Raw genomic sequence first — 26462 nt, forward strand, 5'->3', positions numbered from 1 at the left:
TTTAGTTTTACCAGCTGGCAGTAGGCACCATGCTGCTGGTTATTTTGTCTGCCAAGTTTGTACAGGGAAAGACTAGTTGTAAAATTAATATTGGTACAATCATTTCACATTCATTATGCCCCTAGTGGTATAGTTTGGCGGTTTTAAAATCTAGATGTGCAATCTTTTTTGGCTTAGATCCTTTTAATTTTTTCATTTCAAAATGAAATCTACTGTATAGTCATTATAGTCATAGGCGGGATGTTGTTATATTACTATAGAGCACCAAGTAAATGTTTTTTTTTAAAGGGATGTCATGTAATTATGTCATGACAGCACCAAACTTCTTGGCAATAACATCTTATTTCTTAATCACTATAAGGGAGTTGTAACATACTTTTTAAAATCTTCAAAGCAGAGTGAATTAAAGGGACTCATTTATTATAAGAATGCCTTTCTTGCAAAAAATTGGGAACTCAATGCTGAGAATTCTTCATTTTTATGTTTATGCCAATGAGCATTTAGGTGAACCATAATGAGATAATGGCTGATGCACTTGCGCCTCTTGCCCAGTTTCAATGAAGGATGAGAAAAGAAAGCATACAAGAAAGGGTGGGCTAAACCTGACGGCCCAACAACCTTGGTGCATCCAAATGCAAATAAATAAAGGTGATGATTTCTCTGCACTCAGGCCATGAACTTTCTATTGAAATGTTTATGTTTGGTTAATATGCATTGGGTAGCTGACCAACTCCCTTTAAAGAGAACATGTCAAGCAAACGAACCAAAACAAAATAAATACTTCATTAAAACCTATGGTTAAAAAGCATAAATGGTTTGGGCTTTGGTGAGGGCTTGGTATCTGCGTAACAAATTGTACTTCAAAATGGCAGTATTTAATATTACAAGCTGTGTACCTGGAAGTGGGAAAAAAATTCCAAATGCAGTGAAATTGTTGAAAAAACGCATTTGCGCCGTTTTCTTGTGGGCTTGGATTTTACCAATTTCACTGTATGCCCCAAATAACATATCTACTTTATTCTTTGGGTCGGTACGATTATGGGAATACCAAATTTGTGTAGGTTTTATAATGTTTCCATACATTTACAAAAATTAAAACCTCCAGGGCAAAAAAAATTATTTTGACATTTTCTGGCGTGAATACGTTTTTTATACTTGTGGGAGGTGTACATTTTTGTGACTTTTGATGACATTTTCAATGCTACTATTTTAAGGACTGTATGACCTTTTGATCACTTTTTATTGAATTTGTAATATATTTTTCTAAATGGCAAAAAAGGGTCATTTTCAACTTTGGGTGCTATTTTCCATTACAGGGTTAAATGCAGTGAAAAAACATTATAATATTTTGATATATCGGGCATTTTCGGACGCGTCAATACCTGACGTGTTTATGATTTTTACTGTTTATTTATATTTATATCAGTTCTAGGGAAAGGGGGTGATTAGAATTTTTGGGGTTTTTTATTATATATATTTTTTTTAATTTTTACTATTTTTCAGACTCCCTAGGGTACTTTAACCCTAGGTTGTTTGATCTTTTCTATCATATACTGCCATACTATGGTGTGGCAGTTTATGGGGTTCGCCTCAGCATGTTCCCTCCTCAGTTAAAACGAGACTGCCTCAAGACTGACCAGAGACTGTCATGGTGACGGATCGCCACTCCCTGATGAGGTTACAGGCAGCGACGATCCTCTGTAAGATGGCTGCGCCCATGCCATCTCTCTGAAGCCGCCGGCAGCTTTGCCCGAGGCCTTCAGCGGGTTAAGTATGCAGTATGCAGCAAAGACTTACCGGCTATAAAGAGGGCTCAGCCCGTGAGCCCTCTCCATGCACCCGCACCCGACGCGAGCCGTACTATTACATCACATATTGGTAAGGGGTTGATATGGATTATATGCACTAATAAAGTGGTTGCATGAATTGATGAAGCAAATCTATGTGAATATCCCCTAGTATACTAGTGAATAGTGCACAAAGAATTTAAAAATACAAATTACATTCCCTGCATAGTCAGCTGGAATAAATAACATATTGAAGTGCTGGAAAAACATAATCAGTTTGGCAAAGATTATGTGAGTAAATCAGCTGTAACAGATGACGATGACCATTAACACAGTTAAGAATGCGCTAATTTGTAAAAACCTAGAGCATGGCTAATTGTCACATTAACACCACCAAACTCATTCTCTGCACTCCTTCAATATGCTTTTATATACCAAAATAGTGTCAACTACATTAACCTGTCTTACTGAGGCAATACATTTAATTATTTTAACTACATTTACATCAACTTCTGCCAATATTTTGCGCAGTAATTTAATTAGTCAAGTTTACACTCAACACGGCAGTTTTCGCTATCAGCATTAAACTTTACAAATTAATTTTCAGCAACAATCTGTATTTGATATCATCATGTAGCTTAAGATTAAAGGAAGACATTTTCTAGAACTTTCAACTTTTAAAAATAAAAAAGTTCTGCAAACCTGAAGACCTCAATTAGTTTTTTTAACATATTCAGATTTAACAATATCAAATGTAGTAATAAATTTGGATCAACGGGCACCTGAATCTTCTCTGATGATGTTAGGGAATCAGTTCATAGAATTTAAACAAGCTTGTTCATTTTGTTCATTGTAAAACATGAATCTGGCATAGGTGTTCTATTCCCATTCAGGACATAGCATGGCTTTGTTGTGCTGACTGTGCATGTGAATAAAGTCGGACCCGAAAGCTATAAGCCAGGTGTGGCTTTGCATATCTTTATGTGTGTGTGAGTTTTTTGGTGAAGTGTACCATTTCCCGTTTCATAGCAGACCACAGTGCAGAGGATGGGACTCGTGCAAAAAGTGATATGTGGTGCAAGAAGTCCCCGTTTCCCCACGGAACAGCAGCATCAGAGTTGAGAACCCTGAGCAGTTTCATGGGGACACAAGGACTCCTTGCATTATATATCCAGGCCCATTTCTTCCACCGGGCGGGTCGGGTGACAGCGTGGGCGCAAGCTGGTGAAAGAAACGGGGCGCGGCGGGAAACTCGTACTGTACTCGGGAGACTACTGTACTTACGTATTGGACTTTACACTGGTGCTGTATTTCTATACTCTATAATTTGAAAGATATTATATATTTTAATTAAAGGGGGTACACTGTGTATGTTACAATTAATTTGAGAGCAATGGCTAAGATAACTTAGTGGGATAGTATTGCATACACTACAATCCATTCATAAATTCATGTCATTAATATTTTTAATTTTAGGCAGAGCTGTTTATGCTAAAAATTGAGATGCATTGTACATATTTTAACCGGTGAAGAACCGGGCCCTTTCCTGTTTTTTCATGTCCATTTTTCACTTCCCACCTTCAGAAATCTATAACTTTTTTATTTTTACACGTAAAGAGCTGTGTGATGGCTTGTTTTATGCGTAACAAAATGCACTTAATAGTGATGGTATTAAATATTCCATGCCATGTACTCGGAAGCGGGAAAAAAATTCCAAATGCAGTGAAAATGGTGAAAAAACGCATTTGTGCCATATTCTTGTGGGCTTGGATATTACGTCTTTCACTGAGCGCCCCAAATGACATGTCTACTTTATTCTTTGGGTCAGTACGATTAAGGGGATACCAAATTTGTATAGGTTTTATAATGTTTTCATACATTTACAAAAATTTAAACCTCCTGTACAAAAATTATTTTTTGGATTTTGCCAACTTCTGGCGCTAATAACTCTTTTATACTTTGGTGTACAGAGCTGTGGGTGGTGTCATTTTTTGCGAAATTTGATAATATTTTCAATGATATCATTTTTAGGACTGTACGACCTTTTGATCCCTTTTTATAGATTTTTTTATATTTTTCAAAATGGCAAAAAAGTGCCATTTTCGACTTTGGGCGCTATTTTCCGTTACGCGGTTAAACACATTGAAAAAACGTTATCATATTTTGATCGATCGGGCACTTTCAGACCCGGCGATACCTAATGTGTTTATGATTTTTACAGTTTATTTATATTTATGTCAGTTCTAGGGAAAGGGGAGTGATTTGAAATTTTAGGTTTTTTTATTATAATTTTTTTTTTACTTTTTTTTATTTTTATTTTTACTAGTTTTCAGACTGCCTAGGGTATTTTAACCCTAGGTTGTCTGATCGATCCTATCATATACTGCCATACTACCGTATGGCAGTATATGGGGATTTTCCTCCTCATTCATTACAATGTGCTGTCAGCACATTGTAATGAAGGGGTCAAAATGAAATAGCCTCGGGTCTTCGGAAGACCCGAGGCTACCATGGAGATAGATCGCCACTCCACGATGACGTCAAAGGGAGCGTCGAAACCCAGGTAAGATGGTGGCGCCCATGCGCCGCTATCTTTTTGAGGCTGCCGGCAGCTTTGCCGGCAGCCATCGCCGTGATACAACCCGCGATCGGTGCTAGCACTGATCGCGGGTGTTACTGGTAAGCCTTTGCTGCAATATGCAGCAAAGACTTACCGGCTATGGAGAGGGCTCAGCCCTCTCAATGCAGCGCGACCCAACCGCCACCGTGAATGCACGGCGGGCGGTCGGGAACTGGTTAATAACCTGGGTGGTGGTGATGTTTTGAGATTAGCCCTGTGCAAAAAATTACCTCGATACTGCCCTGCATATATCACTATGTTATAAGCAGTCCCGACTCCAGCGCTGTGTTCAGTCGGGGAAACAGGACACTGCATGGTCCATGACTCATGGACCGACCAATAGAGGTGAAAAGATTACTCATTTAGTCTCTTTGCAAGGTCAACATAGGTAAATATGAAGTAAATGCCAGTTACTTTACCTGAGGGTACATCAAAAGAACACTGCACCTTACACTACTGCATTATTACAAAAAAGTAGAGAATAAAATGCTACAATAACCAAGAATAGAAAACAAACAAACACCGGAATTTCAACTGACAAGTATGCATTAATAAGAAGCTATTCAAAACTATTTGAAAATCTGCTTTTCCGATTTACAATTTTATTTTTTCCTTTGCAATATACTGTCTAATGAATTACAGTGAAATGCATAAGACATCAACACAGCCCTCTAGAACAGTAGTAGTCAACCGGCTGTGTATACTAAGCAGCGTAGTATTCAAAAGTTAATTTTCTTCATATCAGAAAATATATTATAAAGAACATTGGAAATACAGTTTTCTGTATGAATGATATGGTAAACTGGCACCACAGCCCTATTCTTTTCAATATTGTTAATAAGTTTAGAGATTTTCAGGCATTTCAATTTTCATCATTCTAAAGAAAATGCACAATTAATTCTCTTACAATCAAGTCATATCTTTACAGCAGACACATCAAAATACATCAGTTTTGAAAAAGGCAATTTCTTTGTTTGCTGCTCTCCAATAAAGTAAATATTTTCCATCCATCACTAAATAACTCAGGGAAGCACCAAAGCAAAATGCATTGTATTATGCTATTGGCTGAAAACAATACTCACAATGCCAATAATTGCAAATTTGTCTACAAGATATTAAATATTATGTGTCAATACAATACATAGCGGCATGCAAAGCAAAAAGTAATGAGCTGCTAGTGACTTCCAAAGTCTGGATTATCTGCAATAATTTATTTGTGAGCAACTGTACAATACAACAAACAGCTAAATCATAACTAAAATTACAACTTTAAGCAGAAGTCAGATGCTGTTTTATTATAGGATAACATAGCATATTACATATTATGTCTGAATACCGAACATATTGCTAGTGCAATCCAAAAAAATAATGAATTGCTAGGAGTATTAAAAAAGGTGTATTGCATCCTGTAGAATAATTGATTTGTATATAATTGTAATGAAGTCTATGTAAAGAAACAAATTATTTTTGCATATGAAATGAGCAGGAGTTACTGCATGGAAGCTACGTTTCTAAGGGACAACATTTATTTATAGGGAATTATTTTAACACAGGTACATTTTTTTGAACAATATGCAATTGAAGAAATTTAAATATATGGCAGATTAATTAAATAAAATGTGAATGCCCAGGTGAGAATAAGGGATTTGCCTATGAAAGAAAGTTCTCATATTTTAATCCCCTAGTCATGTTTAAACAATTAAGATCATTTGACCCCTTACTTTGCAATTGTCATTGCATTGCAACAGTGATGGCAAGTGTAAAATTCCAGAGTGTGGGGAGGGCTTTCTGGGGGGACACTTCATGATTCCTCAGTGCTATGAGACTCTGTGTGCTGACAATATGCTTGGATTATAAGGGTACAGGGTTTATCCATGCATATTGTCAAGTTGAGAAAGGCTCGGGTTTGTAAAAGGCGAAACGTGGCAGTTATGGATTAAAAAGCCACCGTTTTTTTACCTTTATTTTTTGTGCTGCCTTTTCATCTTTATGAAGTCATAAGATGGATATAAGACACAATGACACTCAGCTCTGCTGCCTCACCTAATCAATAAAACACACTCATCACCGCTACGTCACTCCCTCCCTTGGGAGACAAAATTAATAAAAAAAGAAAGAAAAAATGTTTAAATATTATCCCCTATGTTATAAAAAAAGGTGGAAAATCGCTATATTTAACAATTAAACAGAAAATAAAAACTAAAGAATAAATGTTATGGAAAATATCCCATAAATGTACCTCAAAATTGTACTATTAATACATTTTAACTCAACTTACTTTAACATCTTGGCCAAAAACAGCCTGGTCACTATAGGGACAGCAAAGATCACCTGACAGGTCTACTTTAATGTGTTTGACACTGTTTTTGCTTTTAGTCTATTGAAATTGTATGATGCCCAGGCATCCCTGGTACTGTCCAATTACAGTCAGGCCGGGATACACGTTAATGATAAGGTAACAGTAATGTCAATTTAGTTAAGACTTAAGTCATGAAGAAATGAAAACTACAATGAAAACTACAATACTATATATATATATATATATATATATATATATTTTTTTTTTTTTTTTTTTTTTAAACATGGAAAATGGAAAGAATTTAAACAGAACAGATGGTTTACTTAGCCTCTGTGATGAACTCACAAAATGGTGGACCACCAGACTTATCAATGTCATAAGCTCAAAATGTGTGAAGTTAAAAGGTTGTTCTAACAACCTTAGCAGATCAAGATATAAGGACTTAAACAGAAAGTGTGATCTAATATCTAGCATGATCTAAAGAACACCTCCACAGAACAAAAACATGTTTTACGTGGTGAATGGTGAATTATGTGATGTAAGCAGAAAATATTACTCACCTATGATCTTATCTACTTCTACGCAAAAGGACATATACATTGTGAGAATGCAGCATCTAAGTTACTTTCGTTATCATTAATCATTTTTCTTTGTTCATTAGGTTCCATTCTATAAATATTCATGGGCTCAAACATTACATACATTACTGTAGGCATTGCAGGCTACAAGAGCTGCTTAGGGCGGACACGGTATAACTATTGTAAAATTTGTAATTTAATTACTTAAAGTGTAAGTACAAGACTTTAATAGGGTAACCCATATTGTACTTATCTTGGTAAACTTTCTCTATAGTCTGCAGGAGCCTTGGGTCACATGACCCTCCAGCAGCAAGACTCAGGACTTCCTGTAAAGTCCCATGTCCTGACAAAGGATATGATGGATAGAAGGGGACATGCATTCATTATTACATGCCAATGTCTTTGGAAGCACAATAATGAGTTCACAGCATCCTTGGAGCATGTAGCACCTATACGATGTTTTGTCTGTTGCTCCTCCCCCAGTGATTTCTCATATTGCTTTATTAACAAGCCATAACAATATGTCCTCATAAGGCCGTATAAACAAAAATATAAATGTTTTAAAGCTTAAAAAGTGTGGCAATAAAAATAACAACATTTCTGCATAGGGCAGCGATGGCAAACCTTTTAGAGATTGCCCAGACTGCAGACTGAATCCCACCTATGTAGTGTGACATCGTAAATTAAGGTGTGACAGATTGATAACTCACGACACCAATACTAATGTAAGAAAGAAAGAAAATTTGGTTCATTATTTTAGCTTTTCTCCAGGGGCCCGCAAACAGGAAGAAACATGGCATCCAGAGTAAGATCCTTAATAATAATCTGACCCAGAGCAGTTTAGATTGTAGCTCCTCTTGGGCTGCCTCAGACTGCAGTCCTGTCTGGTGAATTCTGTGCGAAGGCTTGCATGCACATAGACAGGGCTCCAAGTGCTACCTCTGGCACTCTTGCCATAAGTTTGCCATGGCTGCTGTAAAGCAAAAGAAACTCAGGCAGGGTGAATTTATAAGCCGTGTAAGACTATATTAGGCTGCACACAGTTTTAACATTTCTGAGGAAAAAGAAACCAGATTTAGAGTTCCGGTAAAACTATGGTTACAAGCCAAATAGAGTTCCTTCTTTTGTGCCATACGGCATACCCAAACAGCAGTGTATGCCAACAAATATGTGGTACCTAGGATAAAACAACCTTAATTTCCTATATTGGGAATCAGCTGGGTATACTTTCTAAAACAAAGCCATATCTAAGTGGCTGAATTATTTAATCTATGAGCATCCAAAATTCCTTGCCATTGCAGTTTAAATGACCAAACCATGCCCGGCATGCACATGGTAATCTTTAAATTCTTTGTCCTGTTGGATTTTTAGAAAAAAAACAATGTAACCACATATAGGTTTGAATATGACTTTTACCAGCAATTTTGCTTTCCACCAGCCTTTTCAAATCAACTTTGGAAATCATTTGAAAAGTATAGTTTTCTTATAGGGGTGCATTGTTGGGGAATTTTTTTCTTAATTTCACAATTTCGCAATTAAAGCTGCCAGGGAAAGTAAAAGTTTTGATTCTTAGAGTATGGGGACAACTTTGCTGTGAGCTGGTGCTACATTAGGAAAGAGCTCTACCTAGACCCCTTAAGGACCAAGCCTTTTTAACTCTACATCTTTAAAAATCCATAACTTTTTATTTTTTCCATTTACATAGCTGTGTCAGGTCTAGGTTTCTGTGTAGCAAATTGTACTTCCTAATGACGGCATTTCATATTCCATTCTGGTTAATGGGAAGCTGTAGAAAAATTCCAAATGTGATGAAATTGCAAAAATAACACATTTGTGCCACTTTCTTGTGGATACAGTTTTTACAAAGCCATCACTGTGTGCTCAAAATGAGACCTCTACTTTATTCCTTGGGTCAGTATGATCACAGGGATACCAAATTTATATAGGTGTTATTATGTAATATAGATTTACTTTTAAAAAATTAAAATCTTTTGTACAAAAATATTTTCTTAATTTTGCCCTTTTCGTACACAAATAATTTTTTCGTACTTCTGTATACAGACCTTTATAAGATGTAATTTTTGCGGTACATTATGACGTTTACACAGTTCCCCAGAGCCGGTAACATCTCTCAGCTCTTGGGAACTCTCGCGCAAGCACTTGTCTCCACTATTAAGTAACCAACTGCTCACAGTGCTTACTGGAGGAAAAAAGTAAAAGATTCAGACATTTGGGCACTATTTTCCATTACAGGGTTCACCGCCAAGAATATAATTTTATATCATGTCAATTAGATCATATATCATTGCGGTTTTAGTCAGCATGGTGTCAGGACTCTTTAAAATCATTCTTCCTAAACATTGCCACGCCTGACAATGGTTTGTGTCGGTATTGTAACTCAGCTCTATTCATCTTTATACCTCAGTACCAACACAAACCATGGGTCAGGTGTGGTAATGTTTTGGGGATAAAGCAGCCATGTTTTTCTACCTCTGGACCATAGGAGAAATACAGTCTCTAGCTAAACAATTAATTTCAACCCCCACTTGCTTATCCTCTGTAACAAGCAGCGGGTTGTGAACCTACTGTGCTATCCTACTGGTTTGACTTTGGGCCACACACTAAAGAAGTTATCCATGGACCTCTTCACGCTTAAACCCCTATATAGAAACCTGGTTTTCGCTACAGAGAGGTCACAAAGCCGCTTCCTCTTGTGGTTGTCCCAGTGAGGATAGCTGGCCCAGTGGGACAATGATACTTGGTACCAAGGGGTGAGGGAACCAAATGGTCTAGGTCAGTCCAATACTGAATACAAGCAGAGATAGTGGAAAGCAGCACAGGATCAGGATCCAATCAGGGGTAGTATACCAAGGAGCACAGATCAGGAACTAACTCAAAGAACAACCTGGGGGGTCACACACAAGTTGTCAATAGAAGCAGATACCGTACAGCAGGACTAGTCAGACTAGGAACCTTTGCTCCTGTGCTGGGGGGCAGCGCATGCTGAGCTATATGGATTCAGGTGTGCACCGATATGCTGTAGAGCCATAGAAAGTATATGCCCAATTCCTTTTGGGAGGATTCCTGACACAAGACTGCATATGCTGAAGAGTTTTGATGGAATATGGCCAAACACGGTGGCTGAAGGTAAGCTTACCACAGGGAATGTGACCAGGGGCGGAACCCCTTGCCAGCGTTACATCCTCCTTTCAGTTTCGTCACTGTGGCATCAGGTATAATTTTAATGCCTAGAACATTGTTTTAACTCCTTAAGGGCGCTGGGTTGGTTTGCTCATTTCTTGCTCTCCACTTTCAAAAATCGATCACTTTTTTATTTTTCGTGTACAAAGCTGTGTGAGTGCTTATTTTGTGTGTAACAAATTTTACTTCTCCGTCACATTATTTATTATTCTATGTTGTGTACTGGGAAACTGGAAAAAAATTCCAAATTTGGAAAAAAAACATGTTCGTATCACTTTCTTGTGGGCTCAATTTTTACGACTTTCACTGTGAGCTCCAAATAACACCTCTACTTTATTCTTTGGTTCAGTACTATCACAGAGACCAAATTTATATAGGTTTTATTGCGTTTTAACACATTTTCAAAAGTTTAACGACCAAAGTTAACCACTGATCATCTGAAAATATATGCCTTTTATGTACTGTACATAAATTTAGGTAGTTAAAATAATTCATTGGAGAATGTCATCCACATACCCACTTCAGTTATATGTAAATTAAATTCACATTAAAGGACAAATGGTAGAATAACTGTTCTTTCACCACTCTCTTCTCCTACTATGGTTCACAGAGTTCAACTTTTAACAATATAATACTTATTGCTATCCAATGCAAAGTTAAAAAAAGGTCAATAAAAGTCAACTGGGCTATAGTTGTACATGGCGATATAGGTGTGCACCAGACACAATTTCTCATTATAGTTTTGAAGGCATCATTGCCTTATTGTTCATTCTGGCACAAAATGGGTTTCGCAACAGCTCGTTGTCGTCGTGACAGCTTGTCATGTTATCCGATTCAGAGGCCCTGAAGAAAATTGCGTCACTGATCTGTACCCTGTCACAGAGATTTAGATTGAAGATCTGTTACTGCTAGAGGAGAACACTAAATGAAGCAGGTCAAGACAAATTTATTTAAGGAGAAGACACAATTGTTTTCAATTGGAAGCAATAACCAATCACAGCTTCTGTGCTATATTACATCTCACGGAGAATGTCACATCCAAAAAGTATCTAGCTCTCACTGCTGAAGTTTGACAACTCAGATTCCTGTAGACTAACCCCTTTGTTTCCTTTTTTTGCTATTCTCTGTACCCCCTTATAGTTTTGATTCTACTATATTAAGGTAACATGTGTGGTCCCATGTACCTCCACTGGACCCCTCGCCGCTCCGTCAGACTAATGGTTCTGCTCCATTAATTTCTATGGAGCTGACGGAGATCTGTAAGAGGAGGTATATGAAACAGATGAAAAATCATAACATATTGCAAACATGAGCTCTGGAGAAGATCCTCAGCAGCATTTCAGCAGTCAGGGTGAGTGGAGGCGACACTGAGTAAATAGATGTGAATCTGCACACATTGATAATGAATGGGTCACCAGATTTTACCCCATTTAACTATTAGCCTCCTCAGGTATGAAATGTCCCTTCTACAATTCCTTCTTTTTGGTAAAATCTCTATCTTTTACCTATGAAAAAAATATCCCCATGCACACGAAAGTGTACAGAACGTATTAACATGGCCGTATATACGGCCGGCATACTGCCCCATGAATTACAATAGGCAATATGGCCATTCATGTAAGCGGAAGGTATAAAAATATAGAGCATGTCCTATTTTTCACTGTATTTCTGTTCTGTATGGCCCATTGAAGTCAATGGGAATATCTAAAATATGGGCTAAATATATGCTGCATACGGTTGTGCACTGTATGCTGTTGTATATACGTTCAGTTTCCATGGAGACCTGGGCCTGTTCCTACGATGCGGTACAGATACAGTGCTAGATGGTTGCAATATGTCCCGTATTTAAAGCAAGAATACAGCCGTAAAAAAAAGAAAAGACCATACAGCCGTGTGCATAAGGCCTAAGTCATGTAAAAATTAACCTATAATAGTCATATTTGCCTCTGATGAGTTAAGTTAAGAGGCTGCAGGGGAGGGTCACTTCAAATGCTTTTATCTTCGAGTCATAAGTTGAACTGAAGATGGGCTCTGAAGTGAAACTCCCCTCCAGCCACCATACTTAACTGATCATAGGCAAATATGATCTTTTCTGCTCATTTTTACATTGGAGGCAGTTTTATTTATAGGAACAGGCAAGATTTCACACAAAAGAGGGAATTCTGGAAAGGGAACTAGGAACTAGTAATGGGGTGGTGACCGGTCCCCTATAATAACTACTTAGCACAAGTTCAACATTCCTAACCATCTATCTTTCCAATGTGTTTGTGGAGTTGAAAATAAGAAGTTTTACTATTGGCCAAGAGTGAGGCTAGCAGAGATAATACAGGAGAATACAAGAATACGTCTGACCCATTGACATACTGACCCATCTTACTTCCCGACCCTATTTACAAGCATCTCACCCAGCCAAACCAGTTCCCTACGCTGTACTGAGGAGACCCAACCAGGTCGAACCAGTGCTGTCTATAGTTGGGAGTCTGTTCCTTCTGGAATAGATATACTGGTTTGGTTTTAATCCCACATCATGTCATAAAGCCTCTCGTAGGTTAATCTTGATGTCAAGGGAGCTGCCTTACAAGGTTGCTAAAAGAGGCGTGGTTTTCCTTACTCTGTCCTGGAAAACTTTGCATATTTTCACAGAATCCCCCTAGTGGAGCATCCATGGCTATAAGACTGCACATGCCTACACGGTGGCCTTAATTGGCACTCTCCGTAAGGAGAACTCTTACTTCCCGACCCTAGTTACAAGCCTCTCGCCCAGCCAAACCAGTTCCCTACGCTGTACTGAGGAGACCCAACCAGGTGGAAACAGTGCTGTCTACAGTTGGGAGTCTGTTCATTCAGGAATAGATATACTGGTTTGGTTTTAATCCCACATCATGTCATAAGGCCGCTTGTAGGTCAAGCTTGATGTCAAGGGAGCTGCCTTACAAGGTAGCTAAAAGAGCCATGATATTCCTTATCCCATCCTGAAAAATGTATCTGCATATTTTCCAGAATCCCCCTAGTGGAGCATGGCTATAAGACTCCACACGCCTACACGGCAGCCTTAATTGCCACTCTCTGTAAGGAGAACTCTTATTTCCCAACCCTAGTCACAAGCCTCTCACCCAGCCAAGCCAGTTCCTTACGTTGTACTGAGGAGACCCAATCAGGTGGAAACAGTGCTGTCTACAGATGGCAGTCTGTTCATTCTTGAATATATATACTGGCTTGGTTTTAATCCTGTATCAGGTCATAAGTCCTCTTGTATGTGATGCTTGATGTCAAAGTAGCTAAAAGAGATGTGATTTTCCTTTTCCCAACCTGGAAAACTTTACATATTTTCCCAGAATCCACCTAGTGGAGCATCCATAGCTATAAGACTCCATACATCTACATGGTATTCCTTTTAGAAAAGTCATTATCTGCAAAGTGCTGCCACAGCTTTGTTCGGCTCGTCTGGTGGGCCATTAACCTCATGGTCATTAGGAAAATGGCATAATTAATGTTACCTTCACCCTTGAAGTATAAATATTCTGCAGTATTAAGCATTTTCAGATCAGGAAACCTGACATAATCAACATACATAATGTAATGATGCAAGCTCAATAATATGTCAGTCGGAGGTCAGAACATTTTCCACAATTTTACAGAAAGGTCATTATTTGCAAACATATTGGATTACATGAAAACATTCTTTAAGAGAAAAAAGGTTTTAGATCAACAGCATGTTCTACAGTACAAGTATATGTACTGTGTAACAACATGCTATGCCTTAAACCTAAAGACTCAAACTGATAAACAAATATAGATCACTCAACAAATTCACATCACAGAAAATCCAACTCTCGCCACATAATTAGCTTTTACATACAGTAAGGTACCAGGTACAAAGAATGTGACTGTTGACAGCCAATTGGAGTAAAGCCTATGTGGACACAATTAAAGGGAACCTACCACCACGATTCTACCTATAAAGGTAGAACGGGTGGTAGGTGCATGTATGGGACGTGACGATAGCCCTTTTTAGAGCTAATCCTGGGGGCTAATCCTAATAGAGCTAATCCTGGGGCGTAGCCGGAAATGAGGCTACACGTCGCGGCTACTCCACGCCCCAGTAGCCTCTTTGCTCCTCCTACCCTGAGATCTTTGGCGCGCAGCTCCTCGTAGCTGCGTGCCCTCGTCTGAGAAGCCGGAGTTCTGCGTATCAAATCAAATGACAAAATGAAAATACATCTTTAAACTTTGTCTAGATATGCCATAGATATGCCATAAAAGTCCACACTAAATATCCATGGCTTCCACTGAGATGCTGAACGCCCAGTGTGTCCTGTGACATTTCGGAGGAGGTTCCTCCTTCCTCAAACATGATTTCTACATGCTGCCAGCAATAATGAGGAATTATGTTCTCCTGCACCCAGCAGCTACGGATCGTCTACTAGTGCTCCTCCCAACAAGATCCCTCTACCCTCCTCTCAAGAGTACAGATATAGATTCCCATGACAACCAATATAAACAAAGCAAGAGACAAAACAGCCAGGGGACAAGGTAAAACCCCAGCTAGCAGGCAAACGGCTGTAGATAATATGATGTCTGAGTATAGCGGGACTGAAAAAAGGGGTGAATATTGAGCAGCCGTAGCGGGAATAATTAGGGAATGGCAGAACCATGAGGCGCTCAGATGATGTTAGCCTCATATTTTTAATAAAGCTGTTTTCTGGGGAATCTGGGAGCCCTGGAACTAGCTGAAGACTGTGCCATCATCCCGGAGAGGTAATGAGCATGCATAGGAGGACACTCTACCATCAGTAATCTGGTGGTAGATTTAATTTACTTTAAGGTCTTAAATACCTGCTACTAAATATTGCTACTGAAAAAGAAAGTGGGTTTAAGTGTGTACATAGAGGAAAAAAAATTCAGTATGCATTGAAGGTGAGGAGCTTTGCAACATACCCACTTTACATATACCTACACAAAATAATTATATGAAGACGGTCTATAAGTGCCATGAAACCACCGGAAAGGTTAGGGTCATCTGACTGTGGCTTCTCATGTGACTGGAGACTCGGGTAATGCAGAAAAATGTTACAGCTGGAAACACCCTTTAAATAAAATATAAAATAACACAAATAGTTTCAAATTGTAATACTGTAGATATCTGGTTAGTTTCTTTTGACAATATGGTGATGAATTCATGTATATTTATGATGGGACACATTTACATTTTTCTGTTTCTGACTGTTTTAACTGCTTTCTTTAAGGCGTAGCTAAGGCTTTAAATAACTGTATTCAGCACCTACAAATTGTAAGGCTGTTTTTAGTAGCACCATATGTACACACAGAATACAGATCAGTGTGTAAAAACCACTTAAGATTTCATTAGCAAATTTTGAAGGAGAATGGCTTAAAAATGTTAAGGTATAAAATCAACTTTGCATAACATCACTTTATCAATGCTAGAGTGATTGCAAAGGAACAAATGTTATTACTTATACAGATAACCTACTTTATATGAATTTTTCATAGTACTGTGATAACAGATTTTTAACCCTTTAAGAACCTCGCCCTTTTTTGTTTTTTTCATTTCCATTTTTCAATCCCCACAATCAAAAATCTATAACTTTTTTTTACACGTAAAGAGCTCTGTAACGGCTTGTTTTCTGCGTAACAAATGCCACTTCATAGTGATGGTATTTATTATTCCATGCCGTGTACTGGGAAGCGGTAAAAAAAATTCAAAATGCAGTGAAATTGGTGAAAGACGCATTTGCAGCGTTTTCTTGTGGGCTTGGAATTTAGGGCTTTCACTATGTGCCCGAAATGACATGTCTACTTTATTCTTTGGGTCGGTGCGATCATGGGGATACCAAATTTGTATAGGTTTTATAATGTTTTCATACATTTACAAAAATTAAAAACTAGTGTAGAAATTTTTTATTTTATTTTGCCATTTCTGGCGCTAATAACTTTTTCACACTTTGGTGTACAGAGCTGTGGGTGGTGTCATTTTTTTGCGACTCCTGATGTAGTTTTCAATGCTACCATTTTTAGGACTATATGACCTTTTGATCACTTTTTATTGGTCATCATTACTTTAAGAAATGAAGGTCAGTCAATTGGGAAAACTTTGAAAGTCTCCCCATATGTAGTTGCAAAATCCATCAAGCGCTACAAAGAAACTGGCTCACGTGAGGACCACCCCAGGAAAAGAAGACCAAGAGTCACCTCTGCTGCGGAAGATAAGTTCATCTGAGTCACCAGCTCAGATGGCAGGTTAAAAGCAGCTCAGATTAAAGACCAGGTCAATGCCACACAGTGTCTAGCAGAAGACACATCTTTATAACAACTGTTAAGAGGAGACTGTGTGCAGCAGCCTTCATGGTAAAATAGGAAACCACTGGACAGGCAACAAGCAGAAGAGACTTTTTTCAGCTAAAGAATACAAGGAATGGACATTAGACCAGTGGAAATCTGTGCTTTGGTCTGTCCACATCTGAGATCTTTGGTTCCAACCACCGTGTCTCTGTGCGATGCAGAAAAGGTGAACGAATGGACTCTACATGCCTAGTTCCAACCATGAAGCATGGAGGAGGTGTGATGGTGTTTTGTTGGTGACACTGTTGGGGATTTATTCAAAATTAAAGGTAAACAGCACCAGCATTTTCCATCCAGTTTGCTTTTAGTTGGAGCATCATTTATTTTGCAATAGGACAATGACCCCAAAAACACCTTCAGGCTGTGTAAGGGTTATTTGACCAAGAAGAAGAGTGATGGGGTGCTATGCCAGAAGACCTGGCCTTCACAGTCACCAGACCTGAACCTAATTGAGATGGTTTGGAGTGAGCTGGACCGTAGAGTGAAGGGAAAAGGGCCAACAAGTGCTTACCATCTCTCGGAACACCTTCAAGACAGTTGGAAGAACATTTCAGGTGACTACCTCTTGAAGCTCATCAATACTATGTCAAGAGTGTGCAAAGCAGTAATCAAAGCAAAAGGTGGCTACTTTGAAGAACTGCCGTAGCCGACGGAACAAGAGAAGACCTGTGGGGGATACCGGAAAGGTGAGTTTTGACTATGATTTTTTTTCTTGACTCGAGTATAAGTGGAGTTTGCGGTTTTCAGCACTCGGCTTATACTTAAGTATATATGGTAGTCCGGATTAATATTTAAACTGAATAAACTTATAGTAAACAAAAAATGCAGGGTTAATGCAGGATGATGGATATTGGGTATTTTTCTACACAGTTGGTTGTTACATAATTGTTGGCAAAAATACATTTTGGTAATAGTGTGCACTATAATTATGAAAAACAATTTCAAATCATAAGTTTGTATGGTGTTGGTAGTAACAGAATAGTGCAAAATACAATCACATTCCTGGAATGTTGTTTGAGCATTTAGTGCATTGATGTGTGAAATCTCTTAAATGAACACAAAACAGCCCTGCCCCTCTGCTATGAGAAACTACTGTAGTATTCCACCAGAACCCTGCTACAGCAGGGTCTCAAAATAGACCTTAAAGGCTGTGCTGTTTTCAGGAAAAAGATTTCACATACCAGTGCTCTGAGTTTTCACAGTCTTTCTGCTACTTTCAACGCACATAAAAGGTATGGTTACACAGATCTCCAGGACTGCTACTTAAAAGAAAATCAAAATCAAGCAATGATAAACCAGGGAAACTTTCTCATAGATCCAGGCACTGTGACTGTGGTAATCATCTTATATTTGTTATCCATGGCTTCCTTCCTTTTGAAATAAACTTTTGTAAATTATGCTAATGATCCATTCCACAATACTATTGTGGGTTATTCTTTAGTTTTGACTACTGTATAGAATGTTTTCCTAAAAACAAAAAGAAATATTGTAATGTATCTAGACACATATGATAAAAAAGATGTAACACAACAGTGAAATCTTGCCCTTACTTTTAATTCCAATATTTTATTTTTAGTAATACATGTAGCAACTTGTAAAAAAAAGCAACATATCAGAAATTCACTTTTTACAATTCACTGAAGAGAAGAAACAGTATAATGAACACCATCACACACTCGCACTAAATTCTCAAGATTGAAAGACAAAATTGATCCTTCCACCGTGTCTCGGATCACAGAGAAATAAACTGCGCTGATAATTATCAGTACTTCTACTTCAGCTTCATTTATGCAAAACACATGAATGGCCAATAATCAGGAACAGTTATGTCAGAACAAAGCATGAAATCCTCAATTGCTTTCTTTACAGCAAGAGGACAGGGACAGTGAAACTCAGTTCAGTCTGCTATTACCATTTAGCAGGATTTAAATGCTGTAAACGGCAAACCCGATTCACGTCAGACTGTCTCTGTACTGCAAATGAGATTTTTTTTCTACACAGCTGAATTTCCACATTTGTACTAGGCTAGACTACAATCTATGACTCCCTGGAGAAATAATGTCAATTGGCATTTTAAAAATGAATTCAGTGACCTACAGTGATATGAGTTTCTTATGCACAGTATTTGTGTGCACGTAGCAAGGGGGGAGTCCAGAATCCATCTAGAGTATTTGGGCTTTATAACAGCAAATAAGGGATTTCTCATTTCTTTCTTCAAACTTTATATGGATCTGATCCTTGGTGGTTAACATTAACAATAGGTAGAAGGCTACAGTGCAAAGCATTATTTAACACACAGTGAAGCCTACAAAATGTTTAAATAAGGGTGGCACAGTGGCTGAGTGGTTAGCAATATAGCCTTGCAGCGCTGGTATCTAAGTTCAAGTCCCAGGGTCAACATCTGAAAAGAGTTTGTGAGTTCTCTCCATGTTTGAATGGATTTCCTCCCGGTTCTCCGGTTTCCTCCCATATTCCAAAACATACTGGTTGGTTGATTAGATCGTGAGCCCCATTGGGGACAGGGACCGATTTGGCAAGCTCTGTGCAGTGCTGTGTAATCTATAGGCAATATATTAATAAAGGATTATTATTATTATTATTAAAATCTATGCTTTAACCTTAAATAAACAAAGTGAAATACTGGGCAGCTGTCATTAATAAAAGTATCATCAGGCCCACAAAGGATCTGCATGTTATAGTTGGAAGGTCAGGATCCAGAAATGCCAGACCCTACTGACCACCGTACTGGAGAACAGGTGAAGTGCTGATAAAGCACCCGATCTCAGAGAAAGGAGAGCCTCTGCAATGTCCTTCCGGCCAAAATGATAAATTTACAGGACCTGGAGTCATGTCAGGAGCATGTGACTGATCACGTGCTTCCTGCATCACTGCAAGGTCCTGTAACCATTTCATTGCTGACAATAATAAGTTAGGACGCAGACAAAGTATGGGGCTAGAGAAGTTGTTGCGGCTGGGACTGAGTGTGAAGAAGAGATGTGTATGTATGGATGTATCAGTGCTCAATGTGTTCATGTCAAAGAGTGTAAAGCATATATGTAAATATACAAATATAAACCTTCTTAAGCCACATGACTGTACCCCAGCCAAAAGGACATTAATGTTTTTGTTTTTTATAGAACCATAACAGAAATATTTTATTAGATATCTGGTGAACATAAACATGAGAAATAATTCACAGCGCATCACAAACATACTGTATAATAAGACATCAATATGCATATACGGAACATTGATTTTATTTAAATGCCATGCATATTCCTCTTCAGCAGAAACAATCAGCGAGACGGTATAATGCTCCCATCCACAGCATTGCAGAATTCATGTATAAGATGTGGAGTTGACATATACTGATAAAAAGCCCTGAATTGCCAGTTATATTATTAGATTTGACTAAAAATACACTTAACATATGCTTTGCCAGTGTTGACTTTCAACAAAGTATACAGAAGGACATTTGGCAATGACCCACTATGTACTTTGCAGGGTAGATGATTACTTGATCCCAATGCTAATGTATGGAATGAAAAGCTCCGTAGAGTAGCAGAAACAGACGGGTGCTGGTTATAGGTATTTTCTCTAGCTGCATGGTTTTCATCAAACATCCTAAAAGCTATAATACAACACAAGGCCTATATAAGCACAATAAGGGAAAGGCGCCATATTTACAATGAGGCTATCAACTCCTCATTCACCAACACGAGACAGCAGCATTGTGTAGGGCATATGCTTTTAAAACATACATTTTCTGTTTCTTAGTGAACTATTATTTTGTAGAAAATTCTGTTTTAATATTTATGCAAAATAGTTTCTTGGTGCACAAAGGGTAAAGATTGTGGTGCACAGAGACTATAAAGAGAATTTTAAAGCTGTAAAGTCAAGTAATAAGTAAACAATATAGTTGTTATTGTTATGGATATGGCTTTATTTTCTAGGGAAGTTCTTCAAAGCGTAAACTTTGTAATGTTTTGAAGAGAGACCAGGTCTTCAAGGACCTTGGAGTAGCACACTGAGTTGAATTTATGAATGCACTTGCATTACCATGGGTGTCAGTGTGGTTTCTTTCCGGTGTGCACACATTATAATTATATGATTTGGAACAGAGATCAATACATTCTGGGTAGCACACAGCTTTTAATGTGCAGTCCAAAGCACTAAGTTGTCCCTCAACTTTCAATAAATTAGAGTGCATATAAATGAGTAACATGACCATTACATGTAATCTTGATCTGGATCTACCTTCATCAGATACATATTATTACAATATAATAGATATTCATAAAAGTGTGATACCTGGGGGAAATAGTAGAAACAGTAAAAAGTGATTAGTACTGCCCTAATCAGGACAGGACTCATTATCTACACAGATAAACAGGGCATAGTGTATAGAGGATCAATGCAACCTGGAGAATTAATGTGCAAATAGTTGTTCTTCTTTCCTCTCTATCAACCCCATTCTGATAAGGCAGCTTATATTCTTCACATTATTCTGAATTCTTATATTGTACTTTCCGGCTGATTTTATTCTTAGTTGACACATGACCAAGGTTTCTTTTGGGTACATTTTAATGCAAATCAATTAAACTTTTAAATTCACAATTTTTTTTTTTAGCTGGGATTGAGTTTTGCATGAAGTCAGTAGCATTTACAGATTGAGTTTGGTATCTCTGGCTACAGCCCCTAGTTAATTTTGTGGTTGGCCACTATTACAAAACTTTACTAAGGTAAGTACAAGACCCTAATAGGGTCCCTCCTATAATGGTTTCCCGGAAAAGTCTATGTAAAGCTGCTGATCCCTATGGCTTTACACAAACTTTCCCAGGATAAGTACTATGTGGGTAACCCAACTAGGGTCTTATAATTACTGTGTTCTTTACCCTGGTAAAGTTTAGCGATAGTTGCCAACCCCCTTAATAACCACAGATAGGTCAACAATCCTAAGGCTCCTTTAACACTGCATTGCCCTGCATTTTTGCCTATGTAATGGTCATTGATCAATGCAATAAACTTGAATCAAAGTTATCAAGCCTACAGTGCTTTTTTACATCAGGACATAAGAACAGGTGTGCCTTACCTTACAGTAGCTATAGATTAAATCTCCACTATTTGATAAATCCTCTTTGGTAGAGCCGTAGTCTAAGGACCCAGCAACTACTTTTGTTCTGGCTATGTGCAAAATCCTAATTCCTAATTCAATTTTATTTCACTTTTGATGTATGTTGCAAATTAGGCTTTACAACAAGACACAGTGCTTCTTCCAATTACACAGTAATTTCCTAATACAATTAAAGTTAATATAATTACAAAAGGGAGATGTAGCACAATTGTCTACAAGGAATCGTTACTAGGTATTGATAAGAGAATACCATTATACAAACTACACAGCTTACCACACCTTTACATCAATCGAAAACAAAAGTAGGCTGAAAGAAAATACTCTTTTTACCTTTCAAAATACATTTTTCATAATGTTGGCAAATACTTTAAAGTAAAAATATCTACTTTATGTATTAGGTATAACAAGATTAGTACATGCAGAAGATAAAAAGAGTATAATCTGCACCAAAATAAAAAATTCCTGAGAAAGTATCTAACCCCTTAAGTCACCGTGCCATTGGGGAACGTCATGGTGAACTTCTGTTTGAAGAGCAAAGCCCGATCTGTGCAGCAGGCCGGCTGTACATGACGCGAGCATCCGGGATTGCGATGAAGGACCCCAGGGCTGCCTTACATGAATGCCTGCTGGGTTGGACCCATCAGTGCAGCTGTCAGCCTATGCATTTGCCTGACTTTTCGAATACACTGCCATACATCAGTATGGCAGTGTATTAATTTGAACAAGTGATCAGATGAGTGGGACAAAAAAAGTAAAAAGTTTAAAAAAAGTTTAATAAAAAAAAATTTTATACAAAAAAAAGTCCCCTAAATGCCCCACTTAGTGTAAAACTTGAAAATAAAACATGAAAATCACCACACAAACAGCACATATAGGGTATTGTTACATCCATAGCAACCCGTACAATAAAATAAAATCATTACTGAACCCATATGGTGAACACATTAAAAAAATTAATTAAAAAAAGCAAAGATTATGAATTTTGCACATTCAACCAAACATAAAAACACCATACAAAGTGATCAAAAAGTCACATATATTCCTGCATGTTATAAAAAGTACAACTCGAACCGCAAAAATAAGCCCTAAAACAGCTCAATCAAAAAAATAATGAAGTACAAAATCTCTATAATAAGTAAAAGTGTTCAAAAGTTATAACCATATAAAGGGACACTCGTCAGAATACAAAAAATGAAGCTGAGCCTTATTCTCGTCTGGGCATTAACATTCAGTTTCATTAATCTGCCATACATAAACATTTCTTCAATTAGATGTTATTAAAAAATATGTTTTTGTGTGAAGATAATTTCTCATAAATGTAGTTATATGGTCCCTTAGAAACAAGACTGTGTCCTTGGATACGACCACCTCTGCTGGAGTGATTACACAAAGAAAAAGTTTTTGTATATGAAATGTCCGGGAGTTACTGCATGTCCCACAGCTGTCCTGTGGTAATGAACGCTGAAATCAGGTGGTCATAAAGGACTCAATAGTGCATGTCTGGCAACTGCTTCCAAAATGTGAGGTGGTCGTATCTCGTTTCTAAGGGACAACATGGCTATGTTTATGAGAAATAATCTTCACATGGGAACATTTTTTTAATAACATCCAATTGAAGAAATATTTACATATGGCAAATTAAATTAATTAAACGTGAATGCCCAGGTGGATATACCCCTTTAAGCTAAAAACTGGCTAGGTCCTGAAGGGGTTAAAAAAAATCAACAAATTAACAGAAATGCCCCAAAGTCTTTTTAACATATAAAAGTACGCCTTGACATTAAAGGAAATAAAAAAAATTTTCATTGAAGAAACTAAAAACCACTAAACTAAAAACCACCTTCACCTGTGTACCCATACAACAAGTAACGTCCAATGTGGGGTGTTTCCGTACTCCGGAGAAATTGCATACAAAGGAGAAGGTTTTCTCCTTTTACCTTTACTGGTTGTGTAAATTTAATATAATATAATTATAATATAATTCACCCCCATAATATATAATATATTTAAAAACTCAAAAGATCTCCAAAAAATTAAATACTTAAATTTCTGTGAAAATACAGAAAATCACTGTTTGATTAGTAAGCTAAGTGACATCATAATAAAATATAAAGATATTTTAAAAATGATGAACACAGAAAGCAGACATATAAGGAATGTTAGTGATTAACCAATGTGTATGGCAAAACTTCTGCCTGAAAAGGAGATAATTATAACAAGTTGAAAACTTCATTTGTGTTGATTTGAAATGCATCCAAACCAAATATTTAAATACTTTTTGAGTAAATCCATAATATGTATGTAGTGTTACTATACAGCTGAACAAACCTTGCATACCACTGAAACAACTCCCTACCCTGTACACCAAAATATTTCTATATTCAAAATTGTTACACAATCAATTTATTAAATCTCTTTTTCTTAGTGTTTGGATCTTTATTTTATTTCTACAATCCTCCAAATTTTCTAATAAAGTTTACTTATCTACTTGTGGAAAGCCTGTGAGCATTTCCCATATCTAACAGCAGGTCAGCCTCTTGACTCCCTAAACAGTTGCCAGAATATTATTAATATTAGAAATTTTCATTTAGTGGGAGGATGATTTAGTTTGCTGTCTGTTTCACTCTTTTGGTACTAAAAAGTCAAAAATTATTTGCCTTTTTTGGGGACATTGTCTTTTTTTTCTCTCCAGACTAGAGTGTGTAAATACCGTATATTCCGGCGTATAAGACGACCTGGTGTATAAGACGACCCCCCTACTTTCCTGTTTAAAATATAGAGTTTAAGATATATTCGCCGTATAAGACTACCCCTTTTCCAACGCATACAAAACACCGGTAAAAATTTAAAAAAAAAACATATTTGAATTTAACATGGTCCTTTTTTTTAATTTAAATTCTTATGACATGCAGGTATATAGCAGGAAAACTGTCGCTCATAAACAAAAGGCATACAACAACAACATTACCATCGTCCGTTTTACTGTAAATGTTACCATACTGTACCTTAAATTTTTATTTTATTAAATATTCCATGCCATGTACTCAGAAGCTGGAAAAAAATTCCAAATGCAATGAAAATGGTGAAAAAACGCATTTGCGCCATTTTCTTGTGGGCTTGGATATTACGTCTTTCACTGTGCGCCCCAAATGACATGTCTACTTTATGCTTTGGGTCGGTACGATTAAGGGGATACCAAATTTGTATAGGTTTTATAATGTTTTCATACATTTACAAAAATTAAAACCTCCTGTACAAAAATTATTTTTTTGATTTTGCCAACCTCTGGCGCTAATAACTTTTTTATACTTCGGTCACGGGGAGCGGCGATCCCAGGTAAGATGGCGGCGCCCTTGCGCCGCTATCTTTTTGAGGCTGCCGGCAGCCCACGCTGTGAAAACACCCGCGATCGGTGCTAGCACTATGCAGCAAAGACTTACCGGCTATGGAGAGGGCTCAGCCCGTGAGCGCTCTCCATGAAGCGCGACCCGACCGCCGACGTGAATACACGGCGGGCGGCCGGGATTACCGGCGTATAAGACGACCCCGGAGAAGATAGAAGATTTTTCTGTCTTCAAAAGTCGTCTTATACGCCGGAATATACGGTAATTGTGAATGGGTGATCAGCAACTGATAAACTTACTATAATTTCCTCCAGAATTTGCTTTCATTTATAAAGCTAAACCAACACACAGGAGACAATGGGGCTTATTTACTAAGGGTCCCGCGGATCACACTTTCGTCGGCTTTTAGAAACTTTCGGGATTTGAGCCACTGTGACAACTATTTAGAAGGGGATTGTGTCGCACATAATTTTGTCGCACATGATTTTGGAGCAATTGGGCTGACTTTCATGCGACAGAAATCAGGGGGGGGGGTCGTATTCAGACTGAGCGTAGAACTTTAAAATTGTGTCGCAAGACAACGCACTTACATACACCAGGAAGAAGAAGGTGAACTCTGGCGGACCTGAGCGGGGAAGCAACACATGCAGGATATCGGGATCTTAGTGAATCGTGGCAAAGTTCATTCTCGTCGGACAACGCACAGCGGGGATTGCACAAGACCGGGTAAGTAAAATGTTGCCCATTGTTTCCATTTTTCACAAAGCAAAAAGCAAAGCTGCAGATAAGAGTGGTCCAACACTTGCTTGTCCGGACAAAGTTCCCACCAGGATTTGGCAGCTTACATCATGTCCTTCCTGTATTTGTCACAGATAAAGGAGCGCAGGAGCTAACAAATAAAGAAAGAATGACAAATGTTACACTATATGAAACTCTACGGAGAATGGAAGGTGTACAGATCTTCAGTTCGCTATTCATGTTTAATAGAGGAGTAGTGGAAAAATGACACAGATGTCATTGGGCTTTAAAAATACCCTCTATGTCCTGATGCCAGCAGGACAGGAGGAGTAACAGAAAGTCATGAGTCCTGCAGGTCACATGACTCTATCATTATACTTACTGTCACAGTCTCTGGGAAT

At 37.9% G+C, this 26462-nt stretch overlaps 1 protein-coding gene across 7 annotated transcripts in view; it reads right to left on the reverse strand.

Annotated features, from left to right (window-relative positions):
• The window catches only part of IMMP2L (inner mitochondrial membrane peptidase subunit 2), a 734073-nt gene that overhangs the window by 682067 nt on the left and 25544 nt on the right, over positions 1–26462 (reverse strand). Inside the window, exon 4 of one of the 7 annotated variants that reach the window (XM_072146912.1) lies at positions 18413–19404. The exons of the other annotated variants lie outside the window; for them this stretch is intronic. Within the exon in view, the coding sequence (XP_072003013.1) occupies positions 19341–19404 (64 nt within the window). The 3' untranslated portion in view covers positions 18413–19340. Of the gene's footprint in view, positions 1–18412; positions 19405–26462 lie in introns of those variants that run through there. 7 annotated transcript variants of the gene reach the window in all.

The sequence above is a fragment of the Engystomops pustulosus genome, chromosome 4 (genome assembly GCF_040894005.1).
Source record: "Engystomops pustulosus chromosome 4, aEngPut4.maternal, whole genome shotgun sequence".
Classification (NCBI taxonomy): domain Eukaryota; kingdom Metazoa; phylum Chordata; class Amphibia; order Anura; family Leptodactylidae; genus Engystomops; species Engystomops pustulosus.